The following is a 19,901-nucleotide window of genomic DNA, read 5'->3' on the forward strand; positions in this document are numbered from 1 at the left end:
ACTGGCGCATCCTCCAACTCCCTCATATCTTCCACTTGCCATTTCTCCGCGTGCCGTGACCTGCTGCAGCGCTCCATACTCCACTTTTACTGGCTTGTTTACTAACTTGAACCGGCGCTGCACAGAGCGATCGGTAATGACATCAAATATCGCGAAAGTGAGTGACGGAGCCGTCGTTCCCGCTCTAGTGTGATGTTATTCACCGGTCGCTCTGTGCAGCGCCGGTGTTGTGCCTAATTTCAACCCCCTGCCAAATTATTACCCCCCTCGTTGAAGTCAGTACCTGATTGCCTAATCCCAACCCCGCCCCTAATCTTAACCCCTCCCCCACAACTAATCCTAAACCTACCAATACTAGGGGGGTAATAATTTGGCGGGGGTCGAAATTCGGCACAACACCGGTCCAAGTCGAACTAGCTTATGTCGCGCGAAAAGAAAACACACGTCACATACGGGCACGAGGTTACATTGCGCATGCGTCGAACCGTGAGACGCACACACGCTCCGAACCGAGACAAGCGATCCGAACGGTTCGGGTGTTTTTTCATGTACCGTGCCACCCCTAATATATATATATATATATATATATATATATATATATATATATATATATATATATATATATATATATATATATATATATATATATATATATATATATAATTCTAGTCTAGTTGGGAATTCTAGTTGGTATCATTGCAAATGGTAATTTTGGAAATGTTTAAACCATGTTTGTTAGCTTTACTATGCTGTATCAGCCTGTAGTATATCAATTATAGAAATAAACTAGATGTATCAAATATTTCAAATACAAAATCTATATACAATGCATTAAAATGTATACAAAATATATATTAATTATACACTTAAACTGTATAATCCACAAAACAAAGGTTGAGTTTGTACACTGATTATGTCATTGTAAACCAATAAGTGCAGGTAAACAGTACATTTTCCTGTTATAAGACAGGATGATTTAAAACAATGAAGAACAGAGGGCTCATTGAAAGGTTAATATATTCTGTATTCTGTCCTCTGCCAGCAGGTCATGCCAGTAATGAGTCTGAAGAGAAATGTGGAGTGAACAGAGAGAGGGGCTCTGCTTGGGTAGATGTTGGGATGTCGACAGACCACCTCTCTGGCCCGGCGGGGCTCTCTGACGCCCAGCTCAACATGTTGTGCACTGAGGTCTGGCCTGTCATGGCCCTCATCGGAGGGGTGGACAGCGGTCTCCGTGCTGGGGGGACCTGCCTCCACAAACCCAGCGGCCGACGGGCCACCTTGCTTGGGGTCTTGAAAGACGGAAGCCCCCTGGCTAAGCTTCAGTGGGAGGAGACCGATTATACTGTGAGGTAAGCACACATACATACAGTACACAGCACTCTTACAGACATGCAAGTAATTGAAAGTTTGTATTTTATTTTGCTGTAATATAAAATTAGGGAGTAAGAGCCTATCACACCAACAGCTATGTGATCAATATTCTTAAATGCAGACAAAAAAATAATAATAACAATTTGAAAAATGAAAATGCTTGTGTAAATCTAGTTTCAAGCTGGGGTCTGTGAGTGGGAACAAAAAATTTAAGAGAAACTAAATTTAGAGAAACAAAGAAGACTAAGAAATTACTATTTGTTACCGTAACTGAAGATTTCAAGTATCTTATTCTTAACACAATATATTTACAACACCTTTACCAAGTTCAGTGTAATTATTTTGCTATTTTATATTTTATTTTAGGAAAGAGCTCCCTCATATTTTGGAGTTCTTGGCATCAAAATGTTTTGAAACCCTTGTTTTAGAGTAAAACGTAATGTCGTTTGGCTTCTGTGTTCAGATGCCTTTGTAATTTATGTATATTCTGTATGTTATATCTGTCCTGTTCTTTTTGCCAGTTGCATGCATTTTTTCCTTTTTGATTTCTTCACTTCCCTTTTCTTGTATTGTCTTTTGTCCTCTTCATTTTTTTCTAATCATGGTATCCTTTCCTTTCCACTCTTTTATTTCTGTCTTGCCCCCTTCGTCTCACTCCTCTCCTCATCTTCATACTGCTTGTGACCTGCTGTGGTCCCACTAACCCAAAGCTTCCTGAATTCTTGGTCACCTAGCGACACGCCTCTTTCCTCCCTGGAGCCGTGTGACATCCCCCAGCTGGACGTGTCCCGCTGCCGTGGCCTCAAAGCATCTGTGTTGTTCGACCTCATCCTGATGACCGGCATCTTAGATGAGCAGGAGCTTCCTTCCGGATCATCCGCATTGCAGAGGAACCGAATCAGCTCAGAGGGCGGCCCACGCAATGAGCTTGAGAGACGTTTGGATGAGGACATCGCTCGCATTATGATGGACGAAGAGGGAACGAGCTGTCCCGTGAATGAGGGCGAAAATAACGCAGAGGAGAGAAGAGAGGAGAACCAAGATGACGCGTTCAGAACCCTCACACAGTCGAACGAGGACCGCGCTGGCGCCCCCTGTCCACCAATACTCGCACTCCAACCCAGGGTGGACTTCTTTGCTTTGGAACTTCGTGCAGTCCGCATTTCCTACCTCCTCTTGGGGGCGCTAAAATCTCTGGCTGTCATTCTGAGCTGCGGGAAGTTCACGGATCTTCTCCTGGTTCCCAAATCAGATGCAGGGGTCAGCGTAACTAGCCCTGACCCAGCGAGGACCTCTGCCGGTGGGGAGGAGAACGCCGAAACGCGCTCTGTGCTGCAATTTGTGGTGCGGAGCATGGTGAAGTGGGCCGTCAGACCCTGTCCCATTAAACAGGCCATGGCTTTATCAGACCTCGAGAGGGCCCAGATCATCATCTTTAAAGGAGCATTGAACAGACTGCATGAGGATGGAAGCAAGGAACACAAAGGTTTGTTGCTTTTGCATGAACATGTGATCAAGCTGAAATGCTGAATGTGCTTTATTCAGTTGTTTAATGTTCAAAAAATAATAGTAAGCCTGGTTAACTTAACTTGGTATAGTAGTTATAATAATAATAATAATAATAATAATAATAATAATACTTATTATTATTAATAAACATTATTATATTAAAATTAAAAACAAATAAACAAACCGTAGTAATAATAATGTAATTTATTATTAATAATAAATTAGATTATTATTTTATAACAAAAAAATAGACAAACAGTAGTAATAATAATGTTATTTATTATTAATAATAGTATTATTATCAGTGTTATTATTTGCTGTTTTTTTTACAGACGTTTGTCTTCGTAAACTGGATGAAAATAATTATTAATGTATTTTAAGAATATTATTACTACTGTTCATTTATTGTTTTTAACTGTTTATAATGTAATTTAATTTTTTTTATATAATAATGTAATGTATTATTATTAATAATAATACATTATTATTATTATTACTAATTATTTGTTTTTAATTAATTCATATATTTTGAAAACCTTTAATGAATCACGATTAATCACATCTAACATAAGTTTGTAAATATATAATATATGTATGTGTGTGTAATTTGTGTGTGTGTGTGTGCAATTATTATTGTATCTGCTGTTTGTTTATTTATTTAGGTTTTCATTATTTATTAATATAATTTATTACATCGTTAATAATAGCAGTAGTTGTAGTATGTCATATAGCTTAGAAAAGTAGAAGTCTGTAATAATAGCTGATTATAATAATGCTAATAATTCAGATATATTTTTAATTTCTTTGTTTTCTTGTGTATTATTAATGAAGTCATTTGTGTTTGTGTACATAGATCCAGGGGGTCACTCTTCCTCTCAGCCAGTGTCCAAATCCTCCAGTTCAGTCTCGCTTTACAGCAACGGCTCTGAGGGCACCGCCATCTTCGGGCAGTCCGCTTCACCCTCTACCAATGACCTCACAGCCTCCCTCCTCACTGCCCTGCAGGCTGACGGCCTGGACAACTTTAACCCTTTCCTGCCCATCAACCTGCTCCAGTGAGTTACTCTTTGATCCCGTTACAATTTATTCTCATTGCAGTGAGCCCTCAAATATCTGCATATGTAATTGAATAGAATAGAAAATATTAAGCAATAATAAAATATATTCCACAAACGTAGACCATCACCAGATTCCACCACTTCTCAGACTGACAAGTTAATCAGTGAAAACAAGCTCCAACAGCCAAAATCCGATGAACGAGTCTGTCGGTGCATTTTGAATTGGCCTTAAAGGAACCAATGAATTAGTGAAATAATTATGAAGTACTGTGAATTAATGCCAGTTTAATGATGACATCTCCTGTAACATCATAATTACTCTGCCATTCACTGTCAGTTTGAAGACAAAAGCAAAGGGGCATGAAAAGAGTTTCAGTCCAACACACACACACTGTAAACTCTCTGACGTGTCTGGATGTTCTCACTCCAGATCGCAGTCGTCTGAGACACAGGTTACTGAGAGTGTGAATGAGAATACAGGTATGTGTGTGAGTGTAAAGCTATGGCTGTGTGCGTTATAACCCCACAAACACATGCTCCTCTCTTAACCCCAAGTGTCTGAGCATGGCTTAATGACACAAGGGTGATTTAACACCTCAATATAACACGCGCTCAACTGAATGTTTGTTTTAGAGCTGGTGCAAGCGGTTCTCCTGTGTCTGTGTGTGCATGTGTGTGTGGCTGGGCTCCTCTAGGCGGATGGTGCTGGCCCGTTTTCCCACATTGGCAGGTCTTGTCCACAGTCCGGTTCTGCCCCCCGGGCTCAGCCTGACGAGCTCAGCGTCCTGTGAGGGCTTCACTGAGCAGCAGACCAGCTTCCTGGAGCCCTGTGGTCAGACCAGGACTCCCGTGGGTAAGACTGACAGCGCAGGTTCTAGACAAACTGGAATATAAGAGACTAGTAAAAGTGGATGTCTAGCATATGCTGTCCATGGACATGCTTTATCTGGTCAACAGATGATTGTTTTTTTTTTGTTTAACAAACTAACATGAAGATTGTAGCACCGGAATTTGAGAAGTTTCCTTTAACTTAACCTGATGGCCCGTGCATGTTTTACACTTGAGTCTTGCATAGGATGTTTTGTTTTGTTTACTCACTGGTTGCAAAAAAAGTGTTTGCCTTTTTTTGTGCATTTTCACACCTGTTAAATGGCACCTTGAATCTCACAATGCATTACAAGACCAATTGCTTCTATACATTTTTATTTTTATGAATTATTTTAATGAAAATATTGCTATTTTAATAAAGTAAATACATTTATTTGTAATAATTACAAAAATTATATTACAAAATATTTGTATATGATACTTATATATTTGATTATATTATCAGCATAATCTGAGTGAAAGTCAATTGAAAAATAAATAAATAAAACTTAAAATATAATTTCACTATGCCTTATTTTATCAAAAATGTTATTAGTGACTAAGAAAAATGATCTTAGGCATTTTTTTACTTCAAATAAAACCTTATTTAAAAAATAAAATGTATAATATAATATAAAATATAATATATAAAATGGTTAAAAGAAATGATTAATAAAATAATAATTGAATTTGTAATCCCAAGCCTGCTTTACCACATTTACTTTATTTTTTAATGGAGATATTAATAATATAATTAGTGAATCATATTTTCCTGCCTGGATCAGTCAGCCCAGTCCAGACATATTCTGATTCATCACTTAATATTTTTTATTTCTGTCCTTCAGAACAGCCCCAAATGTTTGTCCCAGTTCGCTTGCTTGAAATGGGCTTCTCAATGAGGCACATCTACAGGGCCATGGAGGCAGCAGGTACCAACTAGTGCTTGCAACATCTAGACTCATTCTTACCTGCTGTTAAGGAATGAGACAATCATGTTATTAGATTACTGTTAAACTCCTCTTACACTGTTGCACTTGTCAGTTTTATTGAATTTTCAAAGCAATGTAGTTATTCATAAATGGAAATATTGGATAACTATGTCAAGTTTTGTACTGCATTTGGTTGTTTTTGTAACTAAATAATTATTTACTGCTGATTCACTCATTACACTTCCCCTGTGAGATCCTGCTTCAATTCCCCCCTCACTGTTCTTCCTCACTGTAACACTTAGGAATCACGGGAAATATTAGTGGAGCACCGCATGAAGTCTTATTAAGCGTTGCAAATGTTCACAATTTAACTAACTTCTTCATAATGTTTTGCATACGTATTGCTATCAAAATCAAAAGTGTGTGTGTGTGTGTGTGTGTACACGCATATACAGTATGCACGTATGCATGCATATATATATATATTATATATATGTATATATGAAGAGTTCAGATGCAAAAGCCTCTAAATGCCATTTGAAATTTTCTTCTTTAATGATGATTTTTATCAAACTTGTATATTTAAGTTCAGTAATTTCACTTAAATAACAATTAATATCATCATTGCCATTTAAGTGAAATCACTGAACTTAAATATACAAGCTTGATAAAAATTATCATTCTAGAAGAAAATTTTAAATGGCACTTAGAGGCTTTTGCATCTGAACTCTTCATACTGTATATACTCGCGTCTGTGTGTATGTACTGTATGCTTTGTATCATTTTTATTGCATACTTAGATTTTCTTGAGCAGTACAAATTACAAAAATAAAATGTTATATATTTTTATTTATTTTTGTTTGCAAAACTAACTTAAAAAATTAGTCAGTTACAAAAAAAATTTTTTTATTACATTTTGGCTGCTTTCCCTTCACTATCTGGTTCAAGTCATTATCCATTGTTTTTGTTTTTAAATTAAAAACAACTCTAAAAAAAATATTCTCAGACATAATTGGAATAATTTCAAACTTTTTAAGTTTATGAGGAATCATAAATTCAGTCAAGTGTGTCCGAACTTTTTTGGGGGGGCATTCTCCTTGACCCTTTTTTGTGACATCTCTTAGGGGTCACTGGAGAGGTGGACTCGCGCACCATCGAGGTGCTGGCCAGCTGGATGCTGGAACACCCCATCACAGAGGAGCAGCAGGCGGGAGAGGGCTCGTCTGTAGGGGGCGCCACTGATACACCCTCATCTGAAGGGCCTGAGACGGTCCAGTGCCCCGAGTCCCCTGCTCCTCTGACCCTACAGGATAGCAGAGAACCCAGCGAGAGGTGAATTCACACATCCAGGCACAAGACAAAGTGACAAGCAATAAATCACATCTCTTGCATATTAATCTGAGTCCTAATCAACCGCAACTGATAGTAAGATATTTTGATGGCCTCTTGGTTTCAGTAGCTGTTTCCATCCACCTATTTTTATGCAAATAAATTGGGATATTGCATAAGAACCACTATGGAAATGTCCAAAAATGTCAAGCTACATTCTATAAATGTGCATAAAAAACTTAAAGGGATAGTTCACCCAAAAATTATAATTCTGTCATCATTTACTCATTATGTAATGATAACTTTTTTAAACATTGATAATAATAAGAAATGTTTCTAGAGCAGCAAATCAGCATATTAGAATTGTTCTGAAGGATCATGTGACACTAAAGACTGGAGTAATGATACTGAAAATTAATCTCTGATCACAGGAATAAGTTAGATTTTACAAAATATTCAAATAGAAAACAGTTATTTTAAATTGCAACAAATATTTCACAATTTATGATTAAATGCAGCCTCTGAGCAGAATAGACTACAAAAAAATTGTAAAATCTTTTGAATGGTAGTGTATCTGGTGTCTATTTTTGGAATAGCATACTACTTTCTAGTATAAAGTATCTATAGTTGCACAAAATGCTCATTTTCTGTTTGCAAGATCACAGTGACATACTACATTTCCTAAAAGAAATAGGGTACACAACAGAGCACACTGTATAGCATATTGTATTTATTCACTGTGTGTATTCCGATGTGTTTTCCAGTCTGTTAGCAGGTTTGGACCTGGTGGAGAGAGAGAACTTCTTAGATGTTCACCTCACGAGGAACAGACCTCCTCCTGCACGGAGACAGCGATCTGGAGTGGGTCAGAGAACATCCTTCAGGAGAGCAGGTCAGATTTCACACAGTTTACATTAATGCACACCACCGTTCAGAAGTTTGGGGTCAGTATGTTTTTTTTTTTTAAGAAATGAATTAATTTATTCAAGCTTGGATGCAATTTAATATTACAAAAAAGTTATTTAAGAAACATTAAAAATCTTACAAAACAACGACCTTAAACTTTTAAACGTTAGTGTACATGGATATGTAAATTTATGTGGATGTGAAATGATTACCCAGAGTGTACCGTACATTATGAAGGACACATTTCAGTGACCCTGCCCTGATATTTGCTCCCCCTATCTTGTCTGTTTCAGACTCCCCATCTCCCAGTCCTGTCCCATCGCTGTACAGACAGGACGTGGGAGTGGCAGAGTGGCCGGAGCGGGCTGAAACGCACCCGTTTGCTGCTGAAGAAGACTCAGAGCTGGGTTATATGGATGATCCGTACCATGAAGAGCCCTATGAGGAGCTGCTCACCCCAGAGTTCATCACCTCTGAGAGGGACACGCTGTGGATGGTAGAGGTGCTGGAGACTGACCATCAATCCATCCTTTTCCCATTCCATCCATCCTTCCATTTCTCATTCCATCCATCCTTTTCCCATTCCATCCATCCTTTTCTCATTCCATCCATCCATCCATCCATCCTTTTCTCATTCCTTCCATCCATTCATCATTTTCTCATTCCATCCATCCATCCATCCTTTTCTCATTCCATCCATCCATCCATCCATCCATCCATCATTTTCTCATTCCATCCCTCCATTCATCATTTTCTCATTCCATCCCTCCAATCATCATTTTATCATTCCATCCATCCATCCATCCTTTTCTCATTCCATCCATATATCCGTTGATTTATATTTCAATCAAATATAATTTATTGTTTTCCATTCTTTCGTTTAAAATTTTGAAACGTTCTGTGAAACATTTATCTTTATGTTCTTTCATCGTTCTATCTTTTGTTTATTTAATTATTTAATTATTCCTTGCCTTGCCTTGTTTTTGTATACATGTATTTTTCATTTATCCTTCCTTCCTGTACCTCAGAGTTGAGTCAACATACGTCTGTTTTGTCTCAGGGAAGAGAAGAGCATCCAGATCCACATGAGATGGTGGAGTGTGAGCTGTGTAACACTCTCACCCTGCAGTTCAACAACCACATGAAGCGTCACCACCCAGGTTGCGGTCAGAGCGCCGGTCGCCGTGGTTACCGCAGCAATGGGGCCTACGTGGACGGCTGGTTCGGAGGCGAATGCGGATCAGGAAGCCCATACTACCTCCTGTGCAGTGCATGCAGGGAAAAGTATCTGGCTTCAAATCTGGGCATTATGAACTCCAAACAGGATAGGTGAAGAATAGGAAATTATAAGCATGTTTAGGCATTTACTTTTTTAATATATATATAATATATATTTTTTTTTTCCAGGGCAAGAGGTTTGGCGTCTGATCTGATTGGTCAGTTGGATGGTACATCAGAAGGTATGTGTCCAGTTATTTTTCTGTTAAAACAAACTTGTGCTGTTTATTGAGGCAAAACACTACATGCAAAAACATATTTTTTATGCATATTTAAACATAACATTTCAGAAAACTGGTAATGCAAAAAAGGTTTACAATTCTTAATTTAAGGTGGAATTATGGTGATGTATATTAGGTAAACTACTGTATTCACCAGTGGTATCTTACCTTGAATTCATGTGTAATGATTTGAATGTGTGTATTAGATGAGTGGGATCCAGGTAATCAGGAAGACTCCGACTCGGACCGGCTTACGGGTTTGGAGGACTTTGGGATTCTTTTGAGACCTTTAGGTCTGAGTGAGAAGAAGCCCGTGCCCGACCCCATCCCCTTCATGGAACACGACCCTCTTGGAGCTCTGGTCAGTGGTTTGGTCAGTGGTGACACCAATCTGCTTTACAAAGGTAATATTTTCATGTTCAACAACTATGTTTACAGTTGTCCAATACATATTGCATGTAAGAGCTTTCCAAAATCACAGTGAAATGCATCACATTGTTGTTTATTCATTGTGTTTAGGCGTTGTTAGCACTGAGCTGAAGAGCTCCTCGGTTCCTCTGAGTCTAGGGGAGCAGGCAGCATCCCTTCGGGAACCCCAGGAGAGACTGTTAGCTCTGAGGAGAGTCACCTCCACCGCTCAGATCCTGCTAGCCTACAGTATGGTGATGAGAGCTCTCTCACAGACCTACTCCAGGTAACAACCACTCACACACCTCTACCAGAGTGCCCTGCAGAATATCATCTGCTCTGTGAACTCCTTCACAGCGAGTCTGACATGTCATACTGTGATTGATCCATCAATGCCTGACTGACCTGAGCCTTGCAGAATTCCATCATTCACCCATCAACATCACACCCATCATTCAAAAATGTTTTGTCAACCACATGCTCTTATTTAGATCTGCCTCCATCCAGTCCACATCATATGGATAGAACCAAGTACCTGTCTTTCATTTTTTTCTTTTTCTGTTTTTCAGATGTACAGAACAATATGAAACAAATAATCGGTTGCTACTTCCGTTACATCACAACATAGTCTGTTTTTATATACATATGTATACACAATGTGATGAACATGTTATTGTACATTACGATGCACATTTTGTCTATCAAAGCTCTCTCTGTCCCTGTGTGTTACAGTAGTTCAGTGTGCAATCAGTCTAGTGGTCTAGAAGCTCTGGGTCTGGCTGACATTCGTATCCTGGTGCGACTGATGTGTCTAGCAGCGGGAGGGCGTGTCCAGACGGTCCACACAGGCGTGGACCAGCAGGGGGTGGGGCGTGGCTCTGTGAACGATCGCACAGGCTCCGCCTTTCTGTCTTTCCTCAGCTCAGCTATCGGCAGTTTAGTGTCCCACAGTCCTGCTGCCTACAGAGAGTTAGTGGACATCTGCACTCAGGTACTTCTCTCTCTCTCTCTCTCTCTCTCTCCCCATCCTCCCGACTCCTCTGCTAATGTTTCTCAGCTCATTATCCTTGTTACTCTCTTCATCATTCTCTCTGTTGAGCGCATTTCATCATCCTGCCTTCCTCCTAATGCTGTCCCCCCTGCATGTCCTTCCTCTCAGGATCTCATGGCAGCAGCTACAGGGATGAACATCAGTGCTATCACCGATCCGCAGCAGAGAATGAGGCAAAGCTCCGCCCTGAAGGGAGCAATGCAGGAGCCGAGAGATCTGACTCCACCCACCTTTCTGGTCACACAGAGTCTGGTGTCCCTCCTGACTGAGAAAGGAGTCCGATTCCGTTACAAGGTGGAAAGAAGCGAATCCACTGAATCAAAGGGTAAAAAATAACTTTTTTTGACTCAAACAGGTACATATTAAATGGTTATAATTATTTTTTATATAAATAAAGAAAAATGTATTTCATGCTCCATAAAAGTTTTGTTTAATTTAGACCAGGAATTCCCAAAATGTATTTTCAGCCAAACCCATTGGATCTAAAATGATTAATTGAACAATTAACATTTTAAGTTAATATTTAAATAATTCAACATCACATTTGGAAATTTATGGTGCTTTGACGGTGGTTAAATAGTAATAAAATATTTATTTTTATAAATTATTAAAATAAAATATTTCTTTTTTTGGTAAGTGATTTATATTTGATTACTTGATCTATTTTCAATTAATAAATTAATTAATTAATTAATTTAGTTTTTATTTCTCATAAGTTCCACTGCCATATAAATTATATTTTAAATTTTTATTATTTAAATTTTTTTGCCTAAACTGTCTATTGAAGTATCAGGGAATTTTAACATCATGATTACCAGGACTGAAAAGTTACAATAAAGAATATTCTATAGTGAATTTAAATATTGTATCTCTAAAATATGTAATTGGTTAGAAAGTGTTCCTTGAGAATGCAGTCCCTACAAAAAAATTAACTAACTAACCAGTGATCATGAATGACTGGAAAAGTCATGAACAATGGTTTTGGGAACCTTGCTGGTTTTGATTCAAGTGACTCTCTTATCTACCCATGTATGAACTTTAAATACTAATAAAATATTTGCTATTAATTTGTTCTAATTAACGCCACATGTCATTGGACAGAAGGTGGAACCCCTCCACCCCCAGGACCGCCTCTCTCTCAAGCAGGGGTGCGGGTCGGACCTCTGGAGCTGACTAATGCGCTCGCTGCATGTGCCTTGTCGGCCAGGCTGACCAGCAGACACCGTCAATGGGCGGCACAACAGCTGGTCCAGGCTCTGGCGGTTTTTGAGAAAGACAACACCGCCAGACCCCAGACATACAGTGACATGGCCGGAGATCTGCGCAAGTGCCCCGTAAGGAAGCTGGAGGGACATCAGAACAGGGTAAAGAGGACATAAATACAACACTTATCGAAACATGCTAGAAAGCCTCGCAAATTAATTCATTGGTACACAACTGCTAATAGATACAACTCATTTTGATGCTTATCCTGCTTATACTTTGCATTAAAATTTAAATAAATTTAAATAAAAATAATATATGATATACTGTATGTATGTATGTATGTATGCATGTATGTGTGCATATATGCATGTGTGTGTGTGTGTGTGTGTGTGTGTGTAATATATATATATATACTTTTTTTTCAAATTTGAATTGCACTTTATGTATTTGAACTATATATTTGGGGGTCAATACGATTTTTTTAAAGATAAAATAATACTTTTATTCAGCAAGGATGCATTAAATTGATCAAAAGTGACAGTAAATACTTGTAAAAAACAGTAAATAATGTTACAAAAGATTTCTATTTTATATTAAAACTATCTTTTGAACTTTCTATTTTTCAAGTCCGGAAAATGTTATAATTATCCATCTATCTGTCTGTCTGAGCTATTGTTCTATATTCTAAATATAAACAGAGCTATTCTTACTGTGAACTTTGCCCAGGGCATCACAGAATGCCTTGACTTGTATGTAATTGGCTGTTGTGTTTGTAGGTGAGCAGCTGCAGCTGGAATACAGAACAAGGTCTGTTGGCCACCGGATCACAGGACGGAACTGTTCGTCTGTGGGCCATAACACCAAACACAACAGAGCTGCAGCACACACACACCTGCACTGTCAGGTGAGACTCCTTGCTTTTCGTCTCTTTGATTAGGATAGCGAGAAATCCAAATGTTTAAATGGTCTGATGGGAAATTCATTTTTCTGTAGAATGAGATGGAAATGTATGCTTTGGGCTCTGACTGACAGCTCTGTGTTTGTGTGTGTCATCTCTACAGTGAGGATGCTCAGAGCTCAGATGGTTCGATGGGATCTCATCTGCTGTCCTCTGTCTTGTGGAGCGCAGGGGGAACTCTATTGGCTGCGTTCCAGAACAAACTCATCAACATCTGGACCATCAACGGTCAGACCAGCAATACACTGTCACATATCCACACACACAGTTACAGCTCTTCTGCTGCCAAGTCTTGTGTAAGGGAACATGTAAAATGTACTTTATAGTTGACTGTAAGAGAAACACCAGCACTCTTCTGAAAATGCCTTGCTGCCGTTGCTTGAGAGCCCATCGTTCTTTTCATTTGAGATACGGAATATATGTGGAACATTTACTAGTGTCTGATTTCGCAAATCGTTTGTTTTTGAATATAAAAATGTCGACACAATGTCACGTACTTGCCTCTGGCACTAGTTTGGGGTGAAGAGATGTGCTTGTTATTGTCGTTTGTTATCGTTGTACTAGCAGAATGGTCAGTGTGGTATTTGTCCTAAAATCTATATAGAAATATAAAAACAAAACAAAACAGAATTACTGAAACTAACTGAAATTAAATGTAAACTGGAAATATAAAAATATAAACTATCAAAATATTAGTCTACATTTTTTATCTAATTTTTTTTTTTTATTATTTCAACTTTATTTTAATTACTGTATAAAAATAAAATAAAAACTTAGTAAAAACGTTTTTTTTTTTTTTTTGCCTAGTTGTTATGCAGTTCTATGCAGTGTTTTTCACAAATTGTGTCATCTTTTAGTGGTGCTTGTCTTGACTAATAATTTCATAGTCTAACATTCCCAATCCAGCCAAATCCTGATGGATTGAAACGTCCTGCAGTGTATATATACGTGGATCTGAAAATGTCCTGGACCTATTGGATTTAGTACAAGCACCTTTATTTGTGTTTGTCTTCTTTCCTTTAGGTAATCAGGCACACGTAGAGGCTCAGTCATCCTGGGTCACGGCACTCTCGTGGGTTCAGACCTCTTCTCCGTTCCTCAGTCAGGAAGCCTGTAGTCAGGTCAGTCCTCCTGAGAGTCTGCTGGTGGGACGGCTGGACGGCTCCCTCTGCTGGCTGGAGGTCACAGAGGACTTGAGGGTGGGGAGAACAGAGCTCACTCACTGCCACAGAAAAGAAGGTTGGTAGCAAAAAAAAAGTGCTAAATATCTTTGTTTTAACATGTTTGGAGAAATTCTGTAGCGAACTTTTGTGTGTTTTTCCTCCTGTTCAGCACCTCAGTGTCTGGCCTGGTACAGTGTTGATAAACCCTTTGCTGTGGGCTATCCTGATGGTAAAATTCTCCTCGCAGCAGCAGAGAGCTATGAGACCGACCCACCCATTCTGCTAACAGCATTTCCTGTGAGTAAGAAGTCATCAAAACACTCACACGCTGCATGCGAAATCGCATACTTTCTTAGTAGGAAATGAGCAGGTAGATACCAGCTCATTTTAATGATTCAGTTGAACCGAAGTTTGTAAGCATTTATAAATCACTAGACTGTAAGTAATAAGTGACATGGATTTAGAAAATATTCTCTTCTGTTAGTTTTTGATATATTTTTGTTTATTAATCTGATTAGTGTGATGTCATTAAAGGAATAAAACCACTCTCATTTATATAATTTAATAAATAATGGTGATGAATTGTAGCTTTTAAATATTTCCACTAACATTCAAAAGTTTGGGGTCAATGCGATTTATGTAATGATGCTGAAAATTTTGCTTTGCACCACAGGAATAAATTATTTTAAAATAATAATTATTTTAGAAAATAATAATTATTTTAAGAAAATAATTATTTTAAATTGTAGTAATATTTCACAATATTACTGTCTTTACTGTATTTTCGATCATATAAATGCAGCCTTGATGAACATAAGAGAGCTTTCAACATTAAAGATTCATTACTTAATCACAAAAATAAATGATATTCTTATAAATAGAATGCTACATGGGGACTGGAAAACTTTTAAATGATGACCCAAATATATATATATATATATATATATATATATGAAATAAATAAGACATGTATAAGACAAAAGTTTATTTGTATGGACCGATTAGGATTTTGTGTAAAACCCAACCCATTCTTTTACACAAATAAACCCATATTTTTGGAGAGTGATGCTTTTTATTATTATTTATTTTTTTTAACAGGAGAGTGTGAGTGCACTCAGGTGGGACCCTACAGGGCATCTGCTGCTGTCTGTGGGCCGCTCTGAGGTGGTGAAGATATGGGGTCGTGCCAGCGGCGCGTGGGTCACCCTCCACTCTCTGTTCCACACGGGCACTGTCAACACGGCTGAGTGGTGTCCTCTGCCCGGGAGAGGGGCGGAGCCTCGTCTTATGATGGCAGTGTGAGTGTGGCATATGTTTAATAACCATTAAAGCAAACATACATGTTCAGAACTTGTGCACATTAAAATAATTCCAACCACTTCAAATTTTAGCAACTTGCTGGTGCTGTTACAACTCATTTCACATATGAAAAAGTATACAGAATCCTTTTACATATAGAATTAAGCAAGAAGAGATGTGGTTGAGGCAGAAGGCAGAAAGTCCTGCATATGCCAATAGATACAAAATTCCGTCATTTTCACTTGAAGATTCAGTTATGACATGTTGATTAAACATTACAATTAAAAATTTGCATTTACAAAATTGGGTGTATTTTCATTTCATGCCGACTTTAAGGTCTTAGAGGGATGTGAAAATAGTCCTCTATCCGTCAAATTAAATTACAACAGCTTTGGTGGATGAAATCTTGACTAACATTATAAGTGTATACATCAAACGTGTATAATATGGCACTTTTATTATTTCGTCACACCATTTACTTGAATAATGGGTAACAGATATCTCAGAGGGGCTTTTGAAAGCTTTAAATCAGTACTTCATGAAGTATTTTTAGGATATATAGACATTTAGCTGTCATGATGGTACTGAAGGATGCACAGGTGTATAATCCATCATCCAAGTGTTTTGATTTTCCTTTCTTCATTTCCTCAGTGGATGTCAAAATGGCCTCCTGTATGTGTGGACTCTTCCTCAAGGGGGCACTAATGTCTCAGTGCCCAATTTCCTCACCCCATCTACCAGCCAAGACAAGAACAGTGCCATCAAGGTCAGAATTATATATTAATCTTTTTTTTGGGGGGGAGATAATTTGCTTGGGGTAAATGAAGCTTTCTTATTTCTTACCTGTTTAACCTTACCTTTTAAATTCACTTTCGCTCTGTTAGATTAAATGTGTCACTAAAGCAGTTTTTTTGGTGTGTTTGCTTCAGCGAGGTAATGCTAAATGTGTATTCCGACTGTGTGGACACATTACCGCGGTAAAGACGCTATCATTTTGCCCCAGTGGGCTTGCTCTGGTGTCCGGAGGAATCGGAGGGGTGCTCAACATCTGGTCTCTCAGGGTGAGTCAAACGCTTAGTTTTGCAAAACTCCTGTTTTTGATTGTTAACACTCCTCCCATCTGTTCTAGGATGGTTCAGTCCTGCAGACTGTGGTTACAGGAATGGGCTCTGTAGTTTGTACCACCTGGATACAACATATAGGGGTGACTGCTTGTTCTGGAAGGTCAAAGGTACTAAATACTTCCTAAAAATGTGTTTAATTTGAATAAATATTTAATTTATTATTATTATTATTTTTTTTTTTTTTTGCTTAATCCATGTATCTATTTATTTCTCCAATCTCAGGATGTTTTGCTAATTCGCTGTACCCCAGACTGGATATCTCAAAATCATATTCTGGCCTCCTGCCGTTCTGTTCTACGCAGTCAGGGCATTCTGGGATTGAATCGTGCTCCCTGCATGGCTGTATTTCTTGAGCGCCTTCCCACACTGCTTCAGGAGCAGTACAGCTATGAGAAGGTACATACACTTTCTCATCAAAACTGAAAATTCAAAATTCACTACATGTACTGTCCTTTTAATGAGCTATATTTTGCTCTCTTTATATGGCCGATAACTATGAAGGTAAAAGGGTAGCAAAACTCGAGAGCATATAGATGTGTATTTCAGAGCTTGTACAATAAATATTCGTACTTTTATGCTAAAATTTACACTCACAGCTCTGATAGAAAAACCTGTAAAATTCTAATCTGAAGTTCACTTTTGAGATTTGTCAATAGTCAATAATAGTCTCAATAGTCACACACCTGTTTTCTGAATTTGAAGCTGCAGACAAGTAGTCACAAATGTGTAAAATGCCATTCACAAACTTGTGCACTTGGAACTCAGTGGCTGCGAGAGAGAAAGGCGGGGGAGGGGGGCAAAGGAGTCGTTTTATTGGTTGGTGCCTAGCCGATGAAATTTGACTTGTTTTGAACGCAAAGATGTCACAAAACCCACGTCCTCCTCGGAGACGTTCTGAACGGAGCTCAATGCATTAGACGGTAATATTAAAAGAAATACATGATATTATCAAACTCAGTAAACACCATACTAATAATGCCTACTATGTACAGAGAAGCTGGCAAATCCTCGAATTATAACAAACAAAGTGTAGATATTATGAAAGATGCATTGATAATAACAGAGATCGCGATGAACTGATGTGAGCTTTTTAGGAATTAATAGGAATTATTTGGGAACTTTTTAGGAATTATAATTAGGAATTGGGAGCGCACTTTGCACTTCTGCTCTGATAAATGAACTGCAGCTCTCTGGGTCAACAGCACCTCAGAACAACCTATTTTTATTTAATTGGAGATTTTTATACAGGCCAAGAACATTAAATATTAAAATGTTCCTGTTTATGTCAGTAAAGTCATTGAGATGCAATAGTTGAATGAAGATCACACATCAGATATTCCAAAACAGCTCTGTAAAAACCATCAAAGAAACTTTCCTTCAAGCTTTTACCTTGTACCCTTTGAGTCAAACATTAGGAATGTGAAGATTTTTTTTTAAATATTTTCTGTCAACTTATGTTATTTGATCTAAAATGCACTTCTAAAAAAAGATTTCTATTTCAAATAAATGCTGTTCTTTAAACTTTCTATCCATCAACGTATACTGAAAAACAAATTATTACATTTTGCTAAAAAAAAAAAAAAAGCAATTCAATGTTAGTTTTCAACATTGATAATTATAAGAACCATTATTAATAATAGGACGGACACCTATCAAAATTGAGCACAAAATCAGCATATTGGAATGGTGGCACTGAAGACTGGAGAAATGATGCAGAAAATTTAGCTTTGCTATTAGAGGAATCAATTATATTTTTAATATATTGAAAAGAGAAAACTTAATAATATTTCACAATTCTATTTTTGATCAAATAAATGCAGTCTTAGTGAGCATAAAAGATTTGTTTCAAAAAAGTATTCTATATGCATTAAATATATTATATCACATCATATCCCTTTATGTGTGTCTTGCTCCACAGAGTCATGTGATGGCGGGTGATCAGTTGACCCACAGTGCATTTCTTCAGAGTCTGGCCACACTGGCTGTGGGTCTCTTCTTGGATCAGTTACTGTGCCGTCAGCCCAGACCTCCTCATCACAGCGGGACGGGGCCTGATCGGGACGGGGCCCCTGGATCCTTCTGCCCCTCAGAGTGGAACTGGCTTTCCACATATTCAACCACAGTGAAGACCGCCGAGGCATTTGCTCGTGGCACGCCCTTCCCAGAAGCCTTCATCGCACCTGAGTTCCATCATTCTGGAGCCACAGAGTTCACCAAACCTCTAGTAAGAAGCTAAGAAAGCTTCGGATTATACACCTGTGCATCCTTGAGTACCAACATGACAGCTAAATGTCTATATATCCTAAAAATACTTCATGAAGTACTGGTTTAAAGCTTTCAAAAGCCCCTCTGAGATATCTGTTACCCACTATTCAAGTAAATGGTGTGACGAAATAAATAGGCAGAGTTAAACAACAAGCTAATGAGACACAGCTGTAAGCAATCAGGCATAATGAGTCTAGGCAATGGATTATGGGAAAAGTAGTCCTTGAGGGAATGACAATAGTCTGTGATGGTGGCTCTCAAAGGCACCCCAGCTGGTGATCGTGACAATTTCATATTGATAATTCAGTGTTTTAAATTGTGTACAAAGTACAAGAGTCTGTATTTGAAGGGATTGAATGAACTTATGAAAGTGAATAAAAACCAATACAATTATTATATAATCCATAGGCTTCTATTGTAATTGAAACCTGTCGGCCCAGAAAAGTTAGTAAAAACATTGTTAAAATAGTCTAAGTGACTAAAGTGGCTCAACTTTAAGTTTATCAATCGACGAGAATACTTTTTGTACGCAAAAAAAAAAAAAAAAATAACAACTTGATTCAACTATTCATCTTCTACTGTGTGGGCCTCTGAGTGAGTTCATGTAGTGTAACAGCGTAGCGCTACGTTAGAACGTAGGCTCACTATTGACCAGCATGGTCAAATGGTCAACCCAGAAGCGCTGGGTTGTTACACGAGGTGAACTCACTCAGAGGCCCACATAGAAGAAGATGAAGAAATCGTTATTTTTGTTTGTTTTTTTGCACACACAAAGTATTCTCGTTGCTTGATAAACTTAAGGTTGAGCCACTTTAGTCACTTGGTCTATTTAAACAACTATCTAACTGTTTTTACTAACTATCTGGGCCGTCAGGTTTCAATTACAATAGAAGTAATTACTGACAGTATTTTTATTTTTTGGGTGAACTAACCCTTTAAAGGTTATTTTGATATGA

The 19,901-nt window shown here is 38.0% G+C and overlaps 1 protein-coding gene across 6 annotated transcripts in view; it reads left to right on the forward strand.

The window, feature by feature from the left end:
* LOC120490733 (putative E3 ubiquitin-protein ligase HERC1) overlaps positions 1–19,901 on the forward strand; it is a 90,492-nt gene that overhangs the window by 35,227 nt on the left and 35,364 nt on the right. For 2 of the 6 annotated variants that reach the window (XM_039688121.2, XM_039688124.2), the window contains exons 37-61: positions 1,043–1,352; positions 2,085–2,860; positions 3,737–3,938; positions 4,637–4,794; positions 5,654–5,737; positions 6,862–7,069; positions 7,831–7,958; positions 8,266–8,474; positions 9,033–9,301; positions 9,380–9,432; positions 9,678–9,875; positions 9,991–10,165; positions 10,612–10,870; positions 11,039–11,255; positions 12,032–12,294; positions 12,913–13,040; positions 13,198–13,322; positions 14,118–14,333; positions 14,427–14,554; positions 15,356–15,555; positions 16,208–16,322; positions 16,486–16,617; positions 16,686–16,787; positions 16,903–17,076; positions 18,599–18,904. In XM_039688121.2, the coding sequence (XP_039544055.2) occupies positions 1,043–1,352; positions 2,085–2,860; positions 3,737–3,938; positions 4,637–4,794; positions 5,654–5,737; positions 6,862–7,069; positions 7,831–7,958; positions 8,266–8,474; positions 9,033–9,301; positions 9,380–9,432; positions 9,678–9,875; positions 9,991–10,165; positions 10,612–10,870; positions 11,039–11,255; positions 12,032–12,294; positions 12,913–13,040; positions 13,198–13,322; positions 14,118–14,333; positions 14,427–14,554; positions 15,356–15,555; positions 16,208–16,322; positions 16,486–16,617; positions 16,686–16,787; positions 16,903–17,076; positions 18,599–18,904 (5,135 nt within the window). The remainder of the gene's footprint in view (positions 1–1,042; positions 1,353–2,084; positions 2,861–3,736; positions 3,939–4,636; positions 4,795–5,653; positions 5,738–6,861; positions 7,070–7,830; positions 7,959–8,265; positions 8,475–9,032; positions 9,302–9,379; positions 9,433–9,677; positions 9,876–9,990; positions 10,166–10,611; positions 10,871–11,038; positions 11,256–12,031; positions 12,295–12,912; positions 13,041–13,197; positions 13,323–14,117; positions 14,334–14,426; positions 14,555–15,355; positions 15,556–16,207; positions 16,323–16,485; positions 16,618–16,685; positions 16,788–16,902; positions 17,077–18,598; positions 18,905–19,901) is intronic. The other 4 variants (XM_089123892.1, XM_039688125.2, XM_039688122.2 and 1 more) reach the window with 4 other exon arrangements.

The sequence above is a fragment of the Pimephales promelas genome, chromosome 19, assembly GCF_988280905.1.
Source record: "Pimephales promelas chromosome 19, fPimPro1.hap1.1, whole genome shotgun sequence".
NCBI classification, from domain to species: domain Eukaryota; kingdom Metazoa; phylum Chordata; class Actinopteri; order Cypriniformes; family Leuciscidae; genus Pimephales; species Pimephales promelas.